At 37.5% G+C, this 22,269-nt stretch overlaps 2 protein-coding genes across 2 annotated transcripts; both read right to left on the bottom strand.

The window, feature by feature from the left end:
- Positions 1–381: 381 nt before the first annotated feature.
- Positions 382–20,924, bottom strand: LOC120355274. The gene is made up of 2 exons (XM_039443622.1): positions 20,796–20,924; positions 382–2,397 (listed from the first exon to the last, which is right to left on the bottom strand). The coding sequence occupies exons 1-2, from the start codon at positions 20,821–20,823 to the stop codon at positions 455–457; spliced, it is 1,971 nt and encodes a 656-aa protein (XP_039299556.1). The 5' UTR covers positions 20,824–20,924; the 3' UTR covers positions 382–454.
- On the bottom strand, positions 16,973–17,969 carry LOC120355278. Its single transcript, XM_039443626.1, has 2 exons — positions 17,737–17,969; positions 16,973–17,664 (listed from the first exon to the last, which is right to left on the bottom strand). The coding sequence occupies exons 1-2, from the start codon at positions 17,962–17,964 to the stop codon at positions 17,296–17,298; spliced, it is 597 nt and encodes a 198-aa protein (XP_039299560.1). The 5' UTR covers positions 17,965–17,969; the 3' UTR covers positions 16,973–17,295.
- Positions 20,925–22,269: the final 1,345 nt, after the last annotated feature.

Genomic DNA, 22,269 nt, shown 5'->3' with positions numbered 1-22,269 from the left:
CAGCATTAGATGTAGAAATATGAATTCACTTCAATTTGACAGTAGAGAGAGAGAGGGAATTTTTCCTCCTAAAAGGGAAATTTTTTTCCCTCACCTGGAGAGAGAGAGAGAGAGATATCTTACCCCCCTCACCTCCACTGGACAGGGGGAAGGGGAAATCTATTTTTAGAAAGAGAGAGAAAGATATATCTCCCTCTCTCTCTCTCCCCCTCACCTCCACTGGACAGGGGGAAGGGGAAATCTATTTTTAGAACACCCCCCGCCCTACAGGCGGGGGGAAGGGGAGGAGGGATGGGCGAGGGGGGAGAGGGGGGAGGGGGATCTCGAGCAAAAAAGTCAGTCGGTTCCCACAATCCTTCTCTACTAAAATAGCATAAATGAGGTAAGTTTTTATAATGTTATTTGTTCATTCTCTGTGTCACACAATGAGTTTGTTTGCAATATTGTCTTGAGTTCAGATGGTTACTTTTCCTGGTTTAGCGTATCGCACGGTCACCTGCGGGGTCTCTGGCGTCGTTTGCTGTGTCATCGAGCAGCTTGGAGATGCAGTAGATGCCTGCAGAATGTCGACTTGCAAGCCATCCTCGCAAGATGGGTTGTGACGCCATATCTTTCGAGTGTGATACATCGTAACTCCAGTCAGTATAGTTACGAGGAATAGTATCGAAACAAGTGCCATAAGGATGAATGATGTGGAGTCGGCCGGTCTGTGGGACATTGTCTTCCCAAATTGAAGTTCTGCGGCCTCCACTTCATGAGCCAAGTCATGGATAGAGACACCTGTCGAGGTCGCTTGGAGTTGCTGTTGTAGATTATGAATTTTAGACTTATCACTTGATACATTGGATAGTTTTTGAAGAAGTTGTCTTTCTTCATGGTCGAATATCTCACTCACAACGGGAATAATGATTGATGTTCGGTTCATGTCAACGTTAGTGGTACCAGAAGTTGATGGTAGTAACACGAATTTGTCCGAATGTACGTAACAATTCTGAACGTTCTGCAGTATCCCTAATCCTTGTATAGTCTCGCTTGAATGTGGTTCAGCTAACGAGCACTTGCGCACAATACGAGTAGGCTCGCTTACACTGTAGATCCAGTCGTTTGTTTCTTTGATTTTGTATAGAAACGGTTCGAATTGTCCAGATATAACAAACTTCTCGCAGTATCTTTGCACCAATTGTTCATCACCGATAAACATGTGGTATACACAACTGTTCGAATGGAGCATGACTGGTAAGTCCAGAGGGCACAATGTATATAGTCCTCTTACACACTTGTTTACATCACTGTGAGTCATTGTGACGTACCGTTGTCTGTCGTAGGATACGGCTAAATAGTCTTCTTGCACCTTTGTCACTATGTATTTATCGCTAAGTGTGTCATAAAAAGGTATAGGTTGAATAGAGTAAAGAGTAAAGTAGCGGTTAGGAGATTTGAGAGGGATATCAAGGGAAAGGCAAATTCCAGTGATAGTAGAGACAGCGTGCACGGTTACAAAATGATAATATTCATAAATTTGATCGATTTCCGTAGTTGTCAATAACGACAACCCGGTTGGTAATTTACCAACTACTTGCTGCATAATCAAAGATAAGTTTTGTGGTGGGACCAACAAAGAGCTTAATTTACCTGCAGAGGTGTCTTCTAAAGATTGTCGTAATTCTAAAAGTTCTTTTTGGACTTGAAGTAACGAAAGTTCAAGCTCTCTCATTAAAGAATTAACAGCGTGTTGCTTGCCAAGAGCTTGTTCTACCAGTTGTAATTCTGACCAAATGCTAAGATTAGTTTGACTAGCATTTTCTAAAACGGTTTCCAGAAGATCAAGTGTTTCATTCAATATAATACCATGACTATGAACGTCTTGATCGATATTTTTGACTACAGTTAATTCATCAACCAAATGCGTTATAACCTGTGACTGTCCCTCAATTTGAGAAATTTTAGTGTTCAGTTGAACTAAATCATCATCAGATAACGTACCGAATAATACTTTTAACAAAATACCTCCAGCGTTAATCAAACCACGTTTAAATCTTGTGTTGTTTACTTGAGATTCTACTGGCAACATTAATTCGAATGATTCAATTTCACTACTCAGATGGTCAACTATGCGTCGAATCCTATTGATTTCTGATGAACGAACATACATCAACAAGTCATCAGATGTAGCTTCTTTCTCGGCTTCAACATCAAGCATACGTATTGCATCTCTTGCCGAAGAAATAACCGTATGATACTCTTGTACATATATATTGACTACTACTGTCCATTTGTCACCGGTAATCAAAATATCGTCCTCTTTTAAGAAAACCAAACCCGATTTCAAGAGACATTGTTTTTCGTTACAAAACTCATTTCCTTGTCCTATCATCACATGGAATAAGAGGAGGAATCCTAGAACAAAAGAGAGAAAGAAAATTCCTAAGATCTAAAAATTAATATGAAATACAAGTGGGCTAACGTGAAATGTGTTAGATAATGTATAATGAAGCATACTTATATATTATATTCCTATATTTATTTTTCCTAGGTTTCCCAATTAATCCTATATTTCTAAATATGCCTATATTTTTTTTAATTAATCCATGACGTAATCATTTAGATGAGATGGTAAACGTCGGTTACGTTGAGGCCTAAGTGATTCATTCTGCGATGCATTTTCCACCGCGATTTCAATGTCATTTCCATTATCATTTATAGAGACTTCAATATTATTTTCTAAAATTTCCTCAGAATTATTATCTGAAATTATTTCTTTAGCTACTGAGCTATTTGAATCACCATTCAATATCAGTTCTTTGTTGATTTTCACAAACAACTACAGGATTTCCTGTGACTTTGTCAGACATTTGTGTCAAATTATCAAACGATAAATTTGGATGTGTGCTTAATTCTTGAATATTGTTATCGGAGTTTTTAACTGTTTGGCCTCGTTGTTTTCGGGATGATAGTCTAGCCTGATCAAAACTTCGTTTTAATCGGTTAGCATGAAACATTACATGTTTACTTCCAATTCTTATTTTTTAATTGTACTGGTTTTTCTTTTCAATAACTTTATATGGACCCATCCATTGTTTAGCGAATTTTCTTTTAGGACCACGTCGGAGTGACGGTTGATAAACCATTACTGAATCTCCAATTTTGTACTCTACATGCTTCTTACCTGTATCATAATAGATTTTATTTTTACATCGCGTCTGTTGTGTCCTTTCACTGGCAATCTTATAAGCATCTAATAATTTTTTTTTTAAATCGTCTACTCGGCTATCAATAGGGTAATCAGTTCCATTTGGATCAATATTTGGTTCGATGCATGATTCGGATGGTAGTCGCATTTTACGACCATGTAATAAATAGTATGGACTGTATCCAGTTACACTATGCTTTGTACTATTATAAGCCATACAAACATATGGAACATAAGTATCCCAATCTTTTCCGTTACGTTGAACGAAATGTGATAACATATCATTCAAAGTTCGATGCCATTTTTCAATTAAACCATTGGTTTCTGGTCGATAACCGGTAGTATTCAATTTCCTTACTCCTGAAAGTTTGCAAGTTCCTTTAAATAAATCTGAGATAAAATTCTTCCCTAAATCGGTAAGCAATTTTTGTGGTACTCCATATTTTGTTATGATACGGGTTACAAATTCTTTTGATACTGTTTCTGCTGTTTGATCTTTAATGGGTATAGCTTCACAATAACGGGTCATATAATCAATAAAAGTAAGTATATACTTATTCTTATTGTCACTGATGGGGTGAGGACCGGTTATATCCAATGATACCATTTCAAAGGGTTCATGGACAGGATTGAAGATAACTAAAGGTACTTTTCTATGTCCGTCAGATTTACGTTCCTGACAGGATATGCAATTTTGAATAAAAGTTTGTATGTCATTTTTCATTCCTGGCCAATAATATAATGATTTTAGCGTGGAATATGTCTTATGTATTCCTTGATGGGCTGAGAATTTAGTAGCATGATGAAATCGTATTATTCTATTTGTAAGATCAGAGGGTATTACAAGCTTCAATGGATTACTTGTTGTTTCATGTTTATCTCTTTTATAAAGAATGTCATCATTATCCAACAGGTAATTGTCATTTTCCTCTCCATTTTCAATTATTGTTTTAATTTGTTGAGAGCAATATTTGTCTTTACGTTGGACTGATTTTAATAATTCTTTATCAATTATCTGATCATCTTGAGTGGTTAAGAATCGAAGAGAACGGCCTAAACCATCGGCATTACCGTGGTCTTACCGGGTTTATGATGAATTTCGAATTCAAATTCTGATAATCGAAGGGCCCATCTCGCTAATCGAGATGTGGGGTCTTTCAAACTCAATAGCCATTTAAGCGGAGCTTGATCTGTGATAACAATGAATTACGACCAAATAGGTAACAACAAAACTGTTTTGTACTCCATACTAAAGAAAGTAACTCACGTTCGGTCGCAGAATAATTAGTTTCCGCGCGATTTAGAGTTCTACTTGCATAGGCAACAGGATGCTCATTTTCTCCCCACTTCTGTGAAAGTACGGCACCCAAACACGATTGTGATGCATCTACACTCAGTATGAACGGTTTACTGGAATCTGGGTATTTCAAAACTGGGCTATTACATAAAGCAATCTTTAATTCTTGAGAAGCATGAACTTGAGGTTTTTCCCAGATAAATTTTGTATTTTTTTTCAATAATTTAACTAAAGGTTGAGCGATTTCGGCGAACTTATCTATGTGTCTACAATAATATCCCACTAATCCAAGAAAGGATTTGATGTCAGTTGTATTTGTAGGTGTTTTAAATTCCTGTACACTTTTTATCTTTTTAGGGTTAGGACTTATCCCTTCTCCTGAGATCAGATGTCCAAGATATTCTACTTGCGATTCGGCAAACCTGCATTTCCATCCTTGAATGAATAAATTTGCTGATTTTAGTTTTTGAAATACTTGTCTCAGCCGACATGCATGCTGTTCCATTGTTTGGGAAAAGATAATTATATCATCAAGGTACACTAAGGCTTCATTACCTTTCATACCTGCCAATAAGTTATCCAAAAGTCGCTGCATAGTTGCAGGTGCATTACGTAATCCAAAAGGAAGAACTTTAAATTAATAGTGTTCTCCAGTGAGTAAGCTGAAAGCTGTTTTAGGAGCATCATTTTTAGACATAGGTATTTGCCAAAATCCAGAAGCTAAATCTATTGTTGTGAATATTCTACTTTCTCCAAGACTATCTAAGGTATCGTCTATACGTGGTAATGGATATCCATCTCCTCTAGTGATAGAATTCAGATTACGAAAATCTACACAGAAACGATAACTAGGTTGATTGTCCTCACTTTTCTTTTTAACTATTACGATTGAGGCACTCCAAGGAGAATCAGAATTCTCTATTATTTGATTTTTCAACATTTTGCTAACTTGCTCTTTGACTATTGGTTTCAATGCCTCAGGTATCCTATAGGGATTCTTTTTCACGGGGCTAGAATTACCAGTATCAATGCAATTTTCAATGTTCAATGTACATCCTAAAGGTTTAGATTCATCATAGAATAATTCACCAAATTCTTCTAGAACAGGTCGAATAATCTTGTTATCTCCAGGTGACAGAATCCAAGGTCAGGGCAGTGGACTGTGAATGATAGTTGGTATAAATACCTACAAATAAATCTTTGAATTCTGTGCATAAAAATACTGATAGCTTGAAGTGTGGTAAGTACGCCAATAAATGAATCAACAAGATAAGGTTTAATAATAATAAAATAATAATAGGCAGATGGCCACATACAAAAAACAATTGTAAGAAGACTGAGTTGAAAAATCTTGGGAAAATTACAAAATGTGATAAAACGTTAGAGAAATACAAAATTTAAATGAGATTAGGTCAATGACATTAATGACCATTGAAGCCTGACAATAATCGAAAAGGTAATATTGATGATACCTGAATTGCGAATATAAATTGAGTGCTATAATGAAAAGTTATTGCTGCAAAGTTCAATCTTGATGATTTACAAAGGAATAATAATAAATGACAATGATTTACAAAAAGAATAATAATAAATGACAATGAGCTGTAACTAGTGCTCAACAAATAGAATACATTAAAATATAGGCGGCATAGGCCTTCAGTGATTTGAATGTCAAGATAGACATCAACAGAACAATTAATAGGCGTCACTGGCCTCAGTGAATTGAATGTCAAGATAGACATCAATTGAGCAATTAATAGGCGTCAGTGGCCTCAGAAAATCACTTGTAAAGCCAAGGGTAGCTGTCAAATCCAAAGAATTAATAGGCGTTGGTGGCCTTAGTGAATTGAATGTCAAGATAGACATCAACAAAACAATTAATAGGCGTCAGTGGCCTCAGAAAATCACTTGTAAAGCCAAGGGTAGCTGTCAAATCCAATGAGTTAATAGGCGTCGGTGGCCTTAGTGAATTGAATGTCAAGATAGACATCAACAAAACAATTAATAGGCGTCAGTGGCCTCAGAAAATCACTTGTAAAGCCAAGGGTAGCTGTCAAATCCAATGGATTAATAGGCGTCGGTGGCCTTAGTGAATTGAATGTCAAGATAGACATCAACAAAACAATTAATAGGCGTCAGCGGCCTCAGAAAATCACTTGTAAAGCCAAGGGTAGCTGTCAAATCCAATGAATTGATAGGCGTTGGTGGCCTTAGTGAATTGAATGTCAAGATAGACATCAACAAAACAATTAATAGGCATCAGTGGCCTCAGTGAATTGAATGTCAAGACAGACATCAATAAAACAATTATGTAATACATACGTAAATAAAAATTGAATAGAACGATTTACGTAACCTGAATAAAATTTTGAAGAGGAGATGCAGCCAGGCAGACAGGCAATGAATCTGCAGTACCCAAGAGAACAGGACATCAGCAAGTGACGGTGTGATCTGGCCATGCGATGACAAGAATGGAAGCGTCCACCACAGCAGGCAAATCCCCCAGTGGAAGCATGTAGAATTCCAAACGAATAATCCGACCTTCAAGTTGTGGAATTTCTAGAATGATTTCCAAACGGTAAAGATTATGAACTTGAAAGTTTGAGTTACACGAGGTGAAGCCAATTATTAGAAGAATGGCAATTGAAGCCCACACGAGGTTGTGAACTTGACAAGTTTATCGGCATAAATATGCGAAGAAATTGATGAATAGTTGAATCACAATTGAAGAATAGAACAAACGAATTAATTTGCAGAAGTAATTCACACTTTAAAAACGTTCTGTAGATCAAATAAATAGCGATAAACACCCACACGAGGTTGCAATTTTGACAAAGTTTATCAGAGTAAATATGCGAAGAAATCGATGAATAGTTGAATCACAGTTGAAGAATAGAATAAATGAATTAATTTGAAGAAGAAATTCACACTTTAAAAAAGTTCCGTAGATCAGATAAATAGCGAAAAACGTCCACACGAGGTTGCAATTTTGACAAAGTTTATCAGAGTAAATAAGCGAAGAAATCGATGAATAGTTGGATTACAATTGAAGAATAGAACAAACGAATTAATTTGCAGAAGTAATTCACACTTTAAAAAAGTTCCGTAGATCAGATAAATAGCGAAAAACGTCCACACGAGGTTGCAATTTTGACAAAGTTATCAGAGTAAATATGCGAAGAAATCGATGAATAGTTGAATCACAATTGAAGAGTAGAATAAACGAATTAATTTGAAGAAGTAGTTCACACTTTAAAGACGTTCCGTAGATCAGATAAATAGCGAAAAACGTCCACACGAGGTTGCAATTTTGACAAAGTTTATGAAAGTAAATAAGTGAAGAAATCGATGAATAGTTGGATTACAATTGAAGAATAGAATAAATGAATTAATTTGCAGAAGTAATTCACACTTTTAAAAACGTTCCATAGATCAGATGAATTTGGATGAAAAGTTTAGACCGGGCGCAAGATCTGCACACACCGACTATACTCCATTGAAAGACAAGCAGTAAGCTAGATGCACTAACAACAAAAAAAGAAGGCGAAAATGTCAGCTACGAACATAACACATTTACAAATGTATGGTGAAAAAGTAGCAAATATCTAGAAAGTAAGATGCCTAAAGACAAAATAAATTCCAAAAGATTGAATAGTACAAATATTAAAATTGAAACGACAAAATAACACGACTAAAAGTGAGGAAAACCAACTCGATTAAAACAGTGGCAAGAACTGTGACTGTGACGTCACCTGTCAGCGCAGATGGACAAAATGACGACATGATGTCTATGTAGTAGCGGAACAAGTAACAAGTGGAACCGTTCCAATAAATGCTTTGTCAGATTTTACATAAACTGGGCCCCTTGTGTCATAAGGGGGTATGGCACAATAAGAAAAAGTAAGAAATATGTAAAATCTGGCAAAGCAATTGGAAATTGAAAACTGGGCCCCATGTGAGAACCAGGGGAAAAAACAATGAAACCTAAAAATACAACATGAACCATAAGAGCAAGGGGATTAACTAGAATCCTCATCAATGGGAAGAGGTGCTAAACTCGAAATAGCTCTCTTAAAAGTGCCAGAGGGAGTGAGAACAGTGACAACTCGAACCTTGTCGTCCTTACCGGGATGAACTTCAGTAATGCGCGCCAGCTTCCAAGTGGACTGCGCGGAACCAGGATCCTTCAAGATGACAACCGTACCAACCTTCAAATTTTCATAATTGTTTAGCCATTTGCCTTTTTTCTGAAGAGTGGTTAAATATTCACGAGACTACCTATCCCAAAGCTCCTGGATAGAAACAGCAAGTTGATACCAACGTGAATGATGATCAATGTGTTTGGTGTTAGGCGGTAAGAAGGGTAATGATGTAAGTGGACGTCCAATCAAAAAATGACCTGGAGACAAGTAGGCAAGATCATGTGGATCTTCCAACAAGGGAACAAGAGGGCACGAATTCAAGATGGCTTCGACCTGAGCAGCAAGAGTACAGGTTTCTTCAAAGTTAGATACCTTGTTGAATGTAACTACACAGAATATGCGTTTGAAGTTTTTTACCGCATTCTCCCAGAGTCCACCGAAGTGTGGAGCCCGAGGGGGAATGAAGTGCCATTGGATGTTGAGTACAGACATAGTGTCATGAATATCTGATTTGAGACGATCAGAGGACAAAAATTCATGGAGCTCACGTAGCTCATTGTTGGCACCAACGAAAGTTGTGGCATTGTCCGAGAAAATGGAATGCGGAATGCCACGACGAGCAGAAAACCGAATCAGAGCAGCAATAAATGCCTTGGAAGTAAGTTCCGAGTCAGTTTCAATATGAACAGCACAAGTTACCATACACACAAACAGCGACAAGTATGCTTTAGAAAAAGGACGAGATTTGGGGCCGCCTACACGGATGGAAATAGGACCGGCGTAATTCAAACCACAATTATAAAAGGGAAAATTAGCCTAAACGTTGGCCGCTGGTAAACTACCCATGATTTGCTCAGAATGAAGAGCCGAAAAGCGAAAACACAATATGCAATGCCGCAATACACTTTTGATGGTGCGACGGGTGGAGGGAAACCAAAATCGTTGTCTTACACTGGCCATGGTGGCCTGCACACCAGCATGACTTAGACGACGATGGTGAGCAACAATCAATGCACGAGTGAACTTGTGATTGCTGGGCAACAATATTTGATGTTTATAATCAAAGGAAGCATTTGCATTTTGCAAACGTCCACCAACTCTGAGCAGAGAATCTGAGTGAATGAATGGTGACAAGGCTTTAATAGAACTATTAGGCAATAGCTCCTGATTTTGACGCAATGCTTTAAGTTCAGCAGAGAAGGCCTCTTCTTGAATGGATTTGAAGATACAATTTTCAGCTTCTGAAATTTCAGAGATAGCTAATTGACCAAAGCGCAGAGTGAGTGAATTTTGTTTCCTACGATTATGAATGAACCGTAGAACATATGCTGTTGTACGAACAATTTTGTGATAAGTTGAGCAACTATTGATTATGCCTGAAATAACATCATTACGAGAAGAAGTAGTAGCTAATACCTGAACTGATTGAGAAATAGCAACATTGCTAGAGAAAGAATCCCAAGAACTATTCGGCATAGATAGCCATGAATGACCATTCCACCACAGATGACTAGCGGCCAGCTGATTGGGTGTACAACCTCGAGATATCAAATCAGCAGGATTGTTACTAGTACGAACATGATTCCAATGAAAGTTAAAAGTTGAATTCTGAATTTCAGAAATGCGTACAGCTACAAAAATATTAGAACGATCAGGAGGGGCTCTTAACCAGTCACAGACTGTTTTCGAGTCAGTCCACAAATACACATTAGAAAAAGTAAGATTTGAAGCCTTTAAAACCTTTTTCACAAGACGTGAAAGTAGCAGAGCTGCCTGTAGTTCTAATCTGGGAACAGAGAGAACTGGGTTCAAAGAGGCAATGCGGGACTTGGAAGTGAGCAACCTAGTTTGACTGCTACCGAGAGAGGTGCTTCTGACATAAATACAGGCGCCGTAAGCAGTGAGACTAGCATCGGCGAAGCCATGCAATTCAAGCGAGGCATCAGAGTCCTTTGATAACACACAATGCGGAAGTGATATGTTAACAATGTTCGGCAATTCATGCAGAATTTTCAACCAAGTTTCCAACAGATGTTGCGGAATTTTTTGATCCCAATCAATCTTTAATAACCAGAGTTTTTGAAAAAGTGTTTTGGGTAAAATGACCACAGGAGAAATCAAACCTAATGGATCGAATATGCTTGAAATGCAAGAGAGAAGCTCTCTTTTAGTAAAAGATGTTTCATTTAATACATCAGCAACATTAGAGGAAATAGTTAAGACGTCTAGAGTGGAATTCCAAATGAGGCCTAGTGCCTTGACCACACTATCATTGAAATTATACAACGGTTTGGAAGTGTTCGCTTCAAGCAGATCAGAAGGAATAGTAGCGAGAACTTCAGGAGAGTTAGACAACCATTTCCTAAGCTCGAAACCACCCTGAGCCAATGTGCTAATCAATTGTTGAACTAAATGTTTAGCTTCTGAAACCGAAGAAGAACCAGAAATAAGGTCATCAACGTAAAAGTAATTTTTAATAACATTAGCTACAGCAGAGTTGGGTGCCGTATCAAGATCGGCCAAATGATGAAGCGTACGAGTAGCTAAGAAAGCTGCCGGCGAAGTGCCGTAACTTACAGTATTCAAGGTGAATTCTTGAATGGGTAGAGTAGCATCAGATCTCCAAAATATTCTCTGAAGGCTACGGTCAGAGGGATGAACTAAGATTTGACGGTACATTTTAGTAATGTCCGCAATGAAGGCTATTTTATATGTGCGAAAGCGCAGAACTATATCAAACAGTTCAGGCTGAACTGTATGACCAACATACAATACTTCATTAAGCGATGTTCCAGTGGTAGATTCAGCAGAAGCGTCAAATACTACACATAATTTTGTAGTGGTTGAATCAGGTTTAAAAACCGGATGATGAGGAATGAAGTAGCATTTTTCATTATCTGGTGCTGGAGGCACTGGTGACATGTGATTCAACTGTTGATATTCTTCCATGAAAGCTGTGTATTGAGTTTTTAACTCAACATTTGATGATAACCATTTTTCTAATGAATGAAATCGGTTCAATGCTTGAAATCGGGAATGACCCAATGAGTGGAAATTATCCTTTTTGGGAAGAGTGACCATAAACCGTCCGTCTTCAAGACGCGTGGTAGTGGTTGTGTAGTGCTTTTCAAGTTTCAAAACCTCAGGTGAGGGAGGAAGCAGAGGAGAGATTTCTTCCAGTTTCCAAAATTTCTCTAACTGATGAGAGACATCATTTGAGGTTAGAAAATTCGACATGACCCTACGGGGAGTGGCCACAGGCGAAGCAGGGAGGCACGAACGAGGTGCTGCAATAGGATGAATGGTTTTACAAGAACCAAATATGACCCAACCTAGACTGGTTTTCTGAAGAATGGGAGCGTTTTGAGCCAGATACAATTTACCAGGCTGAAGTATAGATGCGAATATACCAGCACCAAGTAACAAATCTACAGGCTTAGGCTGATCAAACAATGGATCCGCTAATTTAAGTTCAACGGGAATTGAAATTTTGGAAAGATCGATGTTCACACTAGGAACATTAGATGATATGCTATCAACTACAATACAATTTTCTTCAACCGACCACGAACGATCAGATGAAGACAAGCAAACTGAATGAGAAATAGATGATTTGGTCTTATTCTCACCTACACTATGAATCAAAGTGTCAGAATACAAAGTAGCAAGTGACAATTTTTCAGCCAACCTAGTTGACATCAAATTACAATCAGAGCAAGAATCTAAAAGCGCGGTTGCTTTAATAAATTCCCCACTAGAAGATTGAACCAGAACTTCAGCAGTAGGTAACAAGGCGACAGTTGATTGCTGTTGCAAACACAGTGACAAAGTGGAGCTCATTGTGACATGAGAGTTCTTCTGAGGCTGTTCTGCATGAGAAACAGCTTGCTTAGTTGTTTCCGCATTCTGAACCATGACTGAATTCAATCAGCATTCTTACCCTTGGAGGGAGCAAAAGATTGAGAATGAATAACACTTGAAGTTACATTATCCTTAGAAGTAGGCTGAGTGTCTCGTGATTGAGGATACGACCTATGAAGAACAATGTGGTGACTCTTGCCACAAAGTGTACACGATTTGTCCGAACAAACATGATTGGGTGTGAAAGGCTTGAGGCAATTATAACATAACCTTTTGTCACGGACAGCATTCCAACGATCAGTAACCTGCAACTTCAATAATTCATTACAACGATTTGGAAAATTACCAACAGAATTACAAAAACTACAAGGTGACATAGAAGAGGTAGTAACCTGCATCCTAGCTTGAACATTCGATTGATTTTGATTGAACTTCGGCTTGCTATGAGCACCAACCGAGTTGGATGTACTTTGCTGTACATTTCCTTGATGATGGTCAGCTGAGTTTGAAGCAACAGCTTCCATGATTTTGCATTGTGATTCCAAAAAATTCCAAAATTTATCAATGGTAGGAATGTTGTGTATACCAACACTCTTTTCCCATTCTCGAACAGTAGCAGTATCCAACTGCAACAACATTTTGTGCATGTACAATAAGTCCTTGATTTGGACTCCAAGTTGAAGCACTTTGAGCGCGGTAATGTGGGACTTGCAAAAGTCAATGAATGCCCGTAATGAAGGCGGACAGTTACGCTTTATGGTAGGCGGAGATTCAATTGCCGTGACGTGCCTGGCAGCAATTAATCTCTTATTGTCATACCTCTCCCTTAAGAGGTTCCAAACAAGCTGAAAACCATTTTCGTCAGCTTCAATGTGTTCCACTCTAGCAAGAGCTTCACCACTGAGTGATTGACGAAGATAGAAAAATTTCAATGAGTCATTAATATTATCTTGATTACCAATAATATCGGTAAAAGCACTTGAGAATGCTTGCCATTTTGAAAGCTCCCCATTGAAGCGTGGAAGCGGAATCTGAGGCAACTGAAAATTTGCCAAATGTGAGTTTTGAGATGTTGGCCGCTGGGAAGCACCAGCAGTGGCCTCATTGTTGCGTTGTCTGCTCTCAAAAGCAGTTAATGCAGCGTTTGCCTTAGAGGTAATGGAGATAAACTTATTAAGTATCTCAAAATGAGTTGAAGTGTCTTGTGCTTGCAACTCTGAATTCCATAACTGTTCATGGATTTTATCATACTTAATTCTAAGTGAACCTAGTTCGTTTTTGACAGTCAACAATTGATAATAAGTGGCTTCAGTGTCCACAACATAATCACTATAGCTGGTTATGAACCAATCTATTTCGTGGTGTAGATTGTCTCTTGCATTGGAAAGAGCAGAAGGCTCAGGAAGTGAATCTTCCTCATGATTGGACATGCTTAAAAATTAACAGAAAAACCTGAGTGAATGAAACGATACTGCACTGTAGCAATGCGATTGCTGCGCCAATAAGCAACTTTGGGCGCTGGTCCAGTACGCAGAGAGGCACGCCTGTGCGTTTGAGGCAAGTTGTATCAAGCTTGCTGTGCGGCGAGTCAAGTAGCGAGCTTGTAAGGCGGTGTAGTTTGCCGTGTGTTGTTTTCTCAATGCGCAATAGCCGTCTGTGACCAGTTCAGTGTGGTTCAGTCTCTCAGGGTACAAGATAGTTGATAGCTGGTGCATACACGTCGCAGCATGCTTTGAGTTGCAGCTAGTACTGAAAATTTGAAACAAGTGTGTGAATGCTTAATATTAAACAATATAAACATACAAAGGTACAATGGAATAAAATATACTCTAGAGTGGGACCTAATCATTGGCGTCAAGCTAGACTATTAGGCACAGGGTCACTGAAACCCTAAGGTTCAATGGACCAAGAAATGGGTAGTAAAAATTAACAATTATCCTAGGTAAACACTAGATCAAAAATGAACGGGCTGGAGGACCAATTTTTATGACAGAATCCAAGGTCAGGGCAGTGGACTGTGGAAGATAGTTGGTATAAAAACCTACAAATAAATCTTTGAATTCTGTGCATAAAAATACTGATAGCTTGAAGTGTGGTAAGTATGCCAATAAAAGACTAAATGAATCAACAAGATGAGGTTTAATAATAATAAAATAATAATAGGCAGATGGCCACATACAAAAAACAATTGTAAGAAGACTGAGTTGAAAAATCTTGGGAAAATTACAACATGTGATGAAACGTTAGAGAAATACAAAATTTAAATGAGATTAGGTCAATGACATTAATGACCATTGAAGCCTGACAATGATCAAAAAGGTAATATTAATGATACCTGAATTGCGAATATAAATTGAGTGCTATAATGGAAAGTTATTGCTGCAAAGTTCAATCTTAATGATTTACAAAGGAATAATAATAAATGACAATGATTTACAAATGGGATAATAATAAATGACAATGAGCTGTAACTAGTGCTCAACAAATAGAATACATTAAAATATAGGCGGCATAGGCCTTCAGTGATTTGAATGTCAAGATAGACATCAACAAAACAATTAATAGGCGTCACTGGCCTCAGTGAATTGAATGTCAAGATAGACATCAATTGAGCAATTAATAGGCGTCAGTGGCCTCAGAAAATCACTTGTAAAGCCAAGGGTAGCTGTCAAATCCAAAGAATTAATAGGCATTGGTGGCCTTAGTGAATTGAATGTCAAGATAGACATCAACAAAACAATTAATAGGTGTCAGTGGCCTCAGAAAATCACTTGTAAAGCCAAGGGTAGCTGTCAAATCCAATGAGTTAATAGGCGTCGGTGGCCTCAGTGAATTGAATGTCAAGATAGACATCAATTGAGCAATTAATAGGCGTCAGTGACCTCAGTGAATTGAATGTCAAGACAGACATCAATAAAATAATTATGTAATACATACGTAAATAAAAATTGAATAGAACGATTTACGTAACCTGAATAAAATTTTGAAGAGGAGATGCAGCCAGGCAGACAGGCAATGAATCTGCAGTACCCAAGAGAACAGGACATCAGCAAGCGACGGTGTGATCTGGCCATGCGATGACAAGAATGGAAGCGTCCACCACAGCAGGCAAATCCCCCAGTGGAAGCATGTAGAATTCCAAACGAATAATCAGACCTTCAAGTTGTGGAATTTTTAGAATGATTTCCAAACGGTAAAGATGATGAACTTGAAAGTTTGAATTACACGAGGTGAAGCCAATTATTAGAAGAATGGCCATTGAAGCCCACACGAGGTTGTGAACTTGACAAGTTTATCGGCGTAAATATGCGAAGAAATCGATGAATAGTTGAATCACAATTGAAGAATAGAACAAACGAATTAATTTGCAGAAGTAATTCACACTTTAAAAACGTTCTGTAGATCAAATAAATAGCGATAAACGCCCACACAAGGTTGCAATTTTGACAAAGTTTATCAGAGTAAATATGCAAAGAAATCGATGAATAGTTGAATCACAGTTGAAGAATAGAATAAATGAATTAATTTGAAGAAGCAATTCACACTTTAAAAAAGTTCCGTAAATCAGATAAATAGCGAAAAACGTCCACACAAGGTTGCAATTTTGACAAAGTTTATCAGAGTAAATAAGTGAAGAAATCGATGAATAATTGAATCACAATTGAAGAGTAGAATTAACGAATTAATTTGAAGAAGTAGTTCACACTTTAAAGACATTCCGTAGATCAGATAAATAGCGAAAAACGTCCACACGAGGTTGCAATTTTGACAAAGTTTATCAGAGTAAATAAGTGAAGAAATCGATGAATAGTTGAATCACAATTGAAGAATAGAATAAATGAATTAATTTGCAGAAGTAATTCACACTTTAAAAAACGTTCCATAGATCAAATAAATAGTGATAAACGCCCACACGAGGTTGCAATTTTGACAAAGTTTATCAGAGTAAATAATAAGTGAAGAAATCGATGAATAATTGAATCACAATTGAAGAATAGAATAAACGAATTAATTTGAAAGAATAATTCACTTTTAAAAACGTTCCATAGATCAGATGAATTTGGATGAAAAGTTTAGACCGGGCGCGAGATCTGCACACACCGACTATACTCCATTGAAAGACAAGCAGTAAGCTAGATGCACTAGCAACAAAAAGGGAAGGCGGAAATGTCAGCCACGAACATAACACGTTTACAAACGTATGGTGAAAAAGTAGCAAATATCTAGAAAGTAAGATGTCTAAAGACAAAATAAATTCCAAAAAATCGAATAGTACAAATATTAAAATTGAAACGACAAAATAACACGACTAAAAGTAAGGAAAACCAACTTGATTAAAGCAGTGGCAAGAATCATGACTGTGACGTCACCGGTCAGCGCAGATGGACAAAATGACGACATGATGTCTACGTAGTAGCGGAACGAGTAACAAGTGGAACCGTTCCAATAAATGCTTTGTCAGATTTTACATCAGGTGAAAGATGTTTGAGTTTACTATTTATTATTTCTTCAATTTCAGAATTTGTATTACTATGCAGTTCGCAAATATCACCGTAATCGTCACCAACGTCAATTTCCTCTCGGCGTTTATGTATAAACACATTTCGACATACGGGAGTTGATAGTGACTGATTTGACAGTGACCTACTATCATTATCATGCGACACAATTTCATAGTTAGTTACGCATAATCCAATACATTCATTCTTAGCTATAGTTAATTCTTCATCTGAAAAGTTCAATATTTTAATATAAACTGTAGGTTTCTCGTCATTTCCATCACGAAACATTAATGGACTTATTACTCAGGCTATCAATAATCCATTAATTCCTAAATTTATCGGGTCAATTACTACACTCTCTGGTAGTTTCTCACATTCACTAATTAGACTCACTTTATGTCTATCATTTATCCTTCTTTGATCATCCACCGATTCCGCTGTTGGTCGACTGCACGGAATATTGGTTAGTGATTTCTCGGATTGGCTATCATTGCACAGCTTTTCCACATATTCTAATTCGTCTTCTACCTGTGATTTCACTAATGGGACTAATCTGTTATTATTAAGCATCTTTTTCACAGGTTCTAATTCGTCTTCTACCTGTGATTTCTCTAATTGGACTAATCTATTATTATTCCGTATCTTTTTCACAGGTTCTAATTCGTCTTCTACCTGTGATTTCTCTAATTGGACTAATCTATTATTATTCCGTATCTTTTTTACAGGTTCTAATTCGTCTTCTACCTGGCCAGGCTTTTTTCTAATTTCAACTTTACCTTCAGCGATTATTTGACATCTGGGTCCTAATTTGAGATTTCCTACTAGACGGACCATCTTCGGTTCATCAGTGTGGTGACAGTAATCCGCTGACGCGTAAGACGTTTGGTGGTTGATCAGGCCACCCACATCAATTACTGATTGGTTTCTACTTAGAGAAACAGAACTGCATAACGGGACTTTTTCCGATCCCATAATTTGCAATTCTCAGAAATTCAAATCAATAATCGCCTGAAACTTTAATGAGCTATCAATACCTATAATTCCATCACAAGGAATTTCAAAATTATCCACAACATAAAAATTACATTTTCTTTCAATAGTCCCTATTTTCAATTTGCTTAATATTTTTTTCGCTTAATATTTGTAATCCACAAATATCCATAAAATTTCCGGTTACGCCCTGAGCTTTTAAATTAGTTTTGTACAATTTTTCTCTTTCAAATCTATGTTTAATAATCGATATGGAAGCACCAGTATCCACTAAAAATTTATATTCTTCTCCATTAATACAGACTGTCACTACCAGGTCTTCATAGGTCTCATCATCATTGTTTACCTGTAATCGGGGAACTAATTTTGGCTTTGTGAGGTCCCGTTTGACGTCTGGGCGTTTGCCGTCGAACTTTGTTGAAAACCCTTTTGTTTCCTACAATTCTTAGCAATGTGGCCTTTCCCTCTGCAGTTATAGCACTATATTTGTTTTGACCTATCGGAATGCGAGTTGTTATTTTGATTCCTATTCTCAAATTTCACTCCTTGAGAATTGGATTTTCCACTATTGGAGTCGCGTTTCCTAATGCGGCAATCTTTGGCGATGTGACCAACCTTATTACAGTTAAAACAAGTGTGTGTTTCTTGCTTTTTGTGATAAGCATTTTTAGTTGTTTGAGCTGAGAAAACGCGGTTAGTGGCGGAGGAAGAATGTGGACCGAACATATTAGTTATGGTAACAGCCAATTGCACAGCTTGTGACATGTTCGTCAGAAAACGTAAACGAACCTGTCGTCCAACCTCTCCTTCCAATCCGGCCAAGTAAGCTGCTAAGAGCCTGTGCTCAGCTTCTTCATTTAAAATTCTCTGTTCGTCAGGATTGTTAGTTTTTTGTATGGTTTTGTCACATATTGATCGGAGTCGATCAGAAAATTGTCCAGGAGTTTCTCCCTTTCTCTGGGTGGTTGTCTGTAAGGTGGTATAGTAAAACTGGTCGGGAACCTTTTCTGAAAAGCGTTCAATCAGGGCCTTCTTTATATCATTATAAGAAGTACCTGCTTTGATTAAAGGGGAACTTCTGAAGAAAGTTAGAGCAGAGCCTTTTAGTCGAATTGATATTATTCGAATTTTATCATCATCTGACCAATTGCCTAAAGCAGCTACGTTGTCCACTTGTGATAGAAAATCAACTATAGAAACTTTAGAACTATCGCCATTCCAGGGTTCAACTACATTCGCTAACGCAAAATCTTTTACAGTAATGGGCGTTGTATTGCTACTGGCTGCCAACTGTCGTGATATATCAGCGACAGCTGCCTTTGTTTGATTTGCCATACTAGCGGCACTCCCTGGATTTTCTTCACCCATTATTGTTTGAAATTAGTCAGAGAATTTTATTACAAGTTTTGTTACCTTCACTCTCTGGACGCTACGTTCGCTACTATAATCGGTGAAACCATTGATATAGCCCTCAATAATTCTCTGTATAAGGGACCATAAAATGGATTCACATCCCTCTAGTAAGGTATCTGCATCTACAATCGGTAGATAATAGATAGGAGCTGATCGTCGCTGAGAATCAGCCATATCAGTTCTTTCTTGTCATCACCATATAATCGTTATTTGAATTGAGGTTTGTATTCAACACGGGTCGCGTTCTTAAATTTGGAGTTTCATAGATAGCTTCTTTAACTTCGTTTACTTTTTCAGGGGTCTCGGATGATTTTTTACTGGATTTCGCGAAGACAGTAACACCTGGTTTATTGGACAGATTCAGAGGCGAGCAACTTGGTAGAGTGATAGACGGGAGGGGACTTCTTGTATCGTGAACATGTTCATAGTAAGCATCTATCTGCGTGGAGCAAGTTCCTATTTTCAAGAATAGCTCACGTACATGAGAATTCTGACTAGTCGACATCGGGCTAACTACTGAGACTGAGCCAAAAGGTCTATACCATTCAAGAGCTTCTACATTTTCGTTTTCATTTGTTTTTAAAGTTTTTGATTTCTTAGTACCCATAAACACAGTCACTCGGCAAAAATCATCCGGCTAAGATCAATATTTTAGACTACTATTAACATGCATTAATTTTGAATAATTAAATCAAATAGTTTCATTGGAAAATGTTGAAATAATCAATACATTTATGTTCGGAGTAGTCTGAGAAAATTCCAAATGAGAGAACTGGATCTTATCGATAATTCAGAGTAATGAGTAATCATCTACTGTGGTGTCAATACTTATTGTGTATGTTACTACAGCATCAGGATTTGTTAATGTGATCTCTCCTTTCCCAATCACCAATTTTGATTTTTCACTGTAAAGATCATACGTTATTTTATCAACCATAATTTGTTTTTCATTCTTCCCTAGATCTTTGGTTAGAACGTGTTCCTCAGAGGAGAGGGTTACACCTTGAGCAACTTGATAATACACTAAAGTTGTTTCATCCACCTCTTTAGTTACAATGAAAAATTGATAGACTCTCCGATCAAATTCGCTTAGAGATTTATAAATTCGAACAACGTCTTTGCAAACCTCAGCAGCCATTATCAAACATTTTACTACAGTTAATAATAGAATTATTTTGTACTAATTCAAAACATTCAAATCCAAAAAGTTTAATTTCAAAACTTCATTAATTTAATTGATTCACAATTCTAATTGTCAACTTCTAACATCCGCGACGCTGCTACCAATTTGTAGTGGCCCGAGCGGGTCATAGGTTTCGGAGGCTTCGGAGGAACTTAAGGGCTTGGAAATGTTAGAAGGAAGACACATTTTTAGCAATAATAAAGTTCGTGTTTATTACCTTGAAGTCCAGTGTTACACCACAACATGATCACTGAGGATGCCCAGATATCTTGAGAAGGAAGAAGCAGGATCACGACGACACCCTGTGGTTGAGATGTCGAGAGAGCGATCACCAATTCAATGCGTACTCGCATAAGACTCGATTGCAAGTGTCACAAATCCTCTACAAAGAGAATTGTTAACTAGGGAAAACGCGTCACTGAACGCCTACTCTCTGGAAGAGCGTTTGTGCATCGACTCCCACGTCCTATTCACTACACGGGTAAAGTACTAATTGGTCTGAAATCTTCAACTTTATTGGGAGAGGTGTCTTTGGATGTACTAGAGCAAGCTTCCAATTTTCAGGAAATTTGTTGTTTTCAAGGGACTTGTTAAAAATAAATGTTATGGTTGGCAACACTGCAAACAACATTTTTTTAATAAATTCAATTGGTATGTTATCCACCCCAATTGCATTGCTGTGACTACCTTGTATTGCTTTAAAAACGTTCAGTTCAGATATTAGATGGAAGTTGAATTTGTTTCCAATTGGTACATTTAGATTGGTTACCTGAAGTAGGATAAAAAGGACAGTTCAAGATTCAAATCAGCTGTTTTAACCACCAAATCTTTTCCCGCCATAAGCAGACTGCTAAGCGTACACGCACGCTCAGTGTCCAAGTATTGATTTTCACAGACACACACTCAATTGTATGTGTGTTGTAATATGATATTGGCTATTGAAATTAAATATTTAGAAGTATAACCTCCAACTAGATTTCTCCACCTGAAAATCTTTTCCTGCCAGGGGTGCGCGCGCGCGCTAGAGTATTGATTACACACACAATATTGTTGTACATCTAATAGGCTATTGAAATATAATAGCTATTGATTTCCACCTTACCCCCCCCCCCCCCCAGTAAGGTTTGTGAGTGCACTCACACTTCTAGACCCAGAAGTGAGAGTATTGATTTGCTGTACTGCGGGTTGCATAATTTACCCTGTGTTTTCCTACCTCTGCTACTTACCTTTGTAGCTATTGATTGGCTAACAAGAAGCCGTAAAAAAGGATGCTCTCGTGCCAGAGTATTGATTTCACACTGTTTGTGTTGTAATATGAAATAATACAGTAAGTGAAGATGGGTAAAGAAGAGAAGAGAAGAGAGAGAGAGAGGCAAATAAAATAGTATATATTTTGGTTAACACACACACACACACACAAAGTACATTTATATATTCAATAGGTATTACAGGAAATCACAATTACATATTCATGGTCAATTTCAACATTGATTGTTTGATATAGCCATGCAAAGCATGGACAATCTGCAATGAACATCTATAGTCATGTCTATCAGCACCAACACTATTCTGCTGTGTTGCAAGAGATTCTTGTATACATAGACGTATTTCCTCCAATAATGTAAGTGAATAATGTTCTTCACAATAGACATGTGAAATTGAGCTACTACATTTCTTTAACAGTCCATCAA

This window comes from Nilaparvata lugens, chromosome Y (assembly GCF_014356525.2).
Source record: "Nilaparvata lugens isolate BPH chromosome Y, ASM1435652v1, whole genome shotgun sequence".
Classification (NCBI taxonomy): Eukaryota; Metazoa; Arthropoda; class Insecta; order Hemiptera; family Delphacidae; genus Nilaparvata; species Nilaparvata lugens.
Note: the sequence above shows the minus strand (reverse complement) of the source record. Positions and strands in the feature narration are given on the sequence as shown.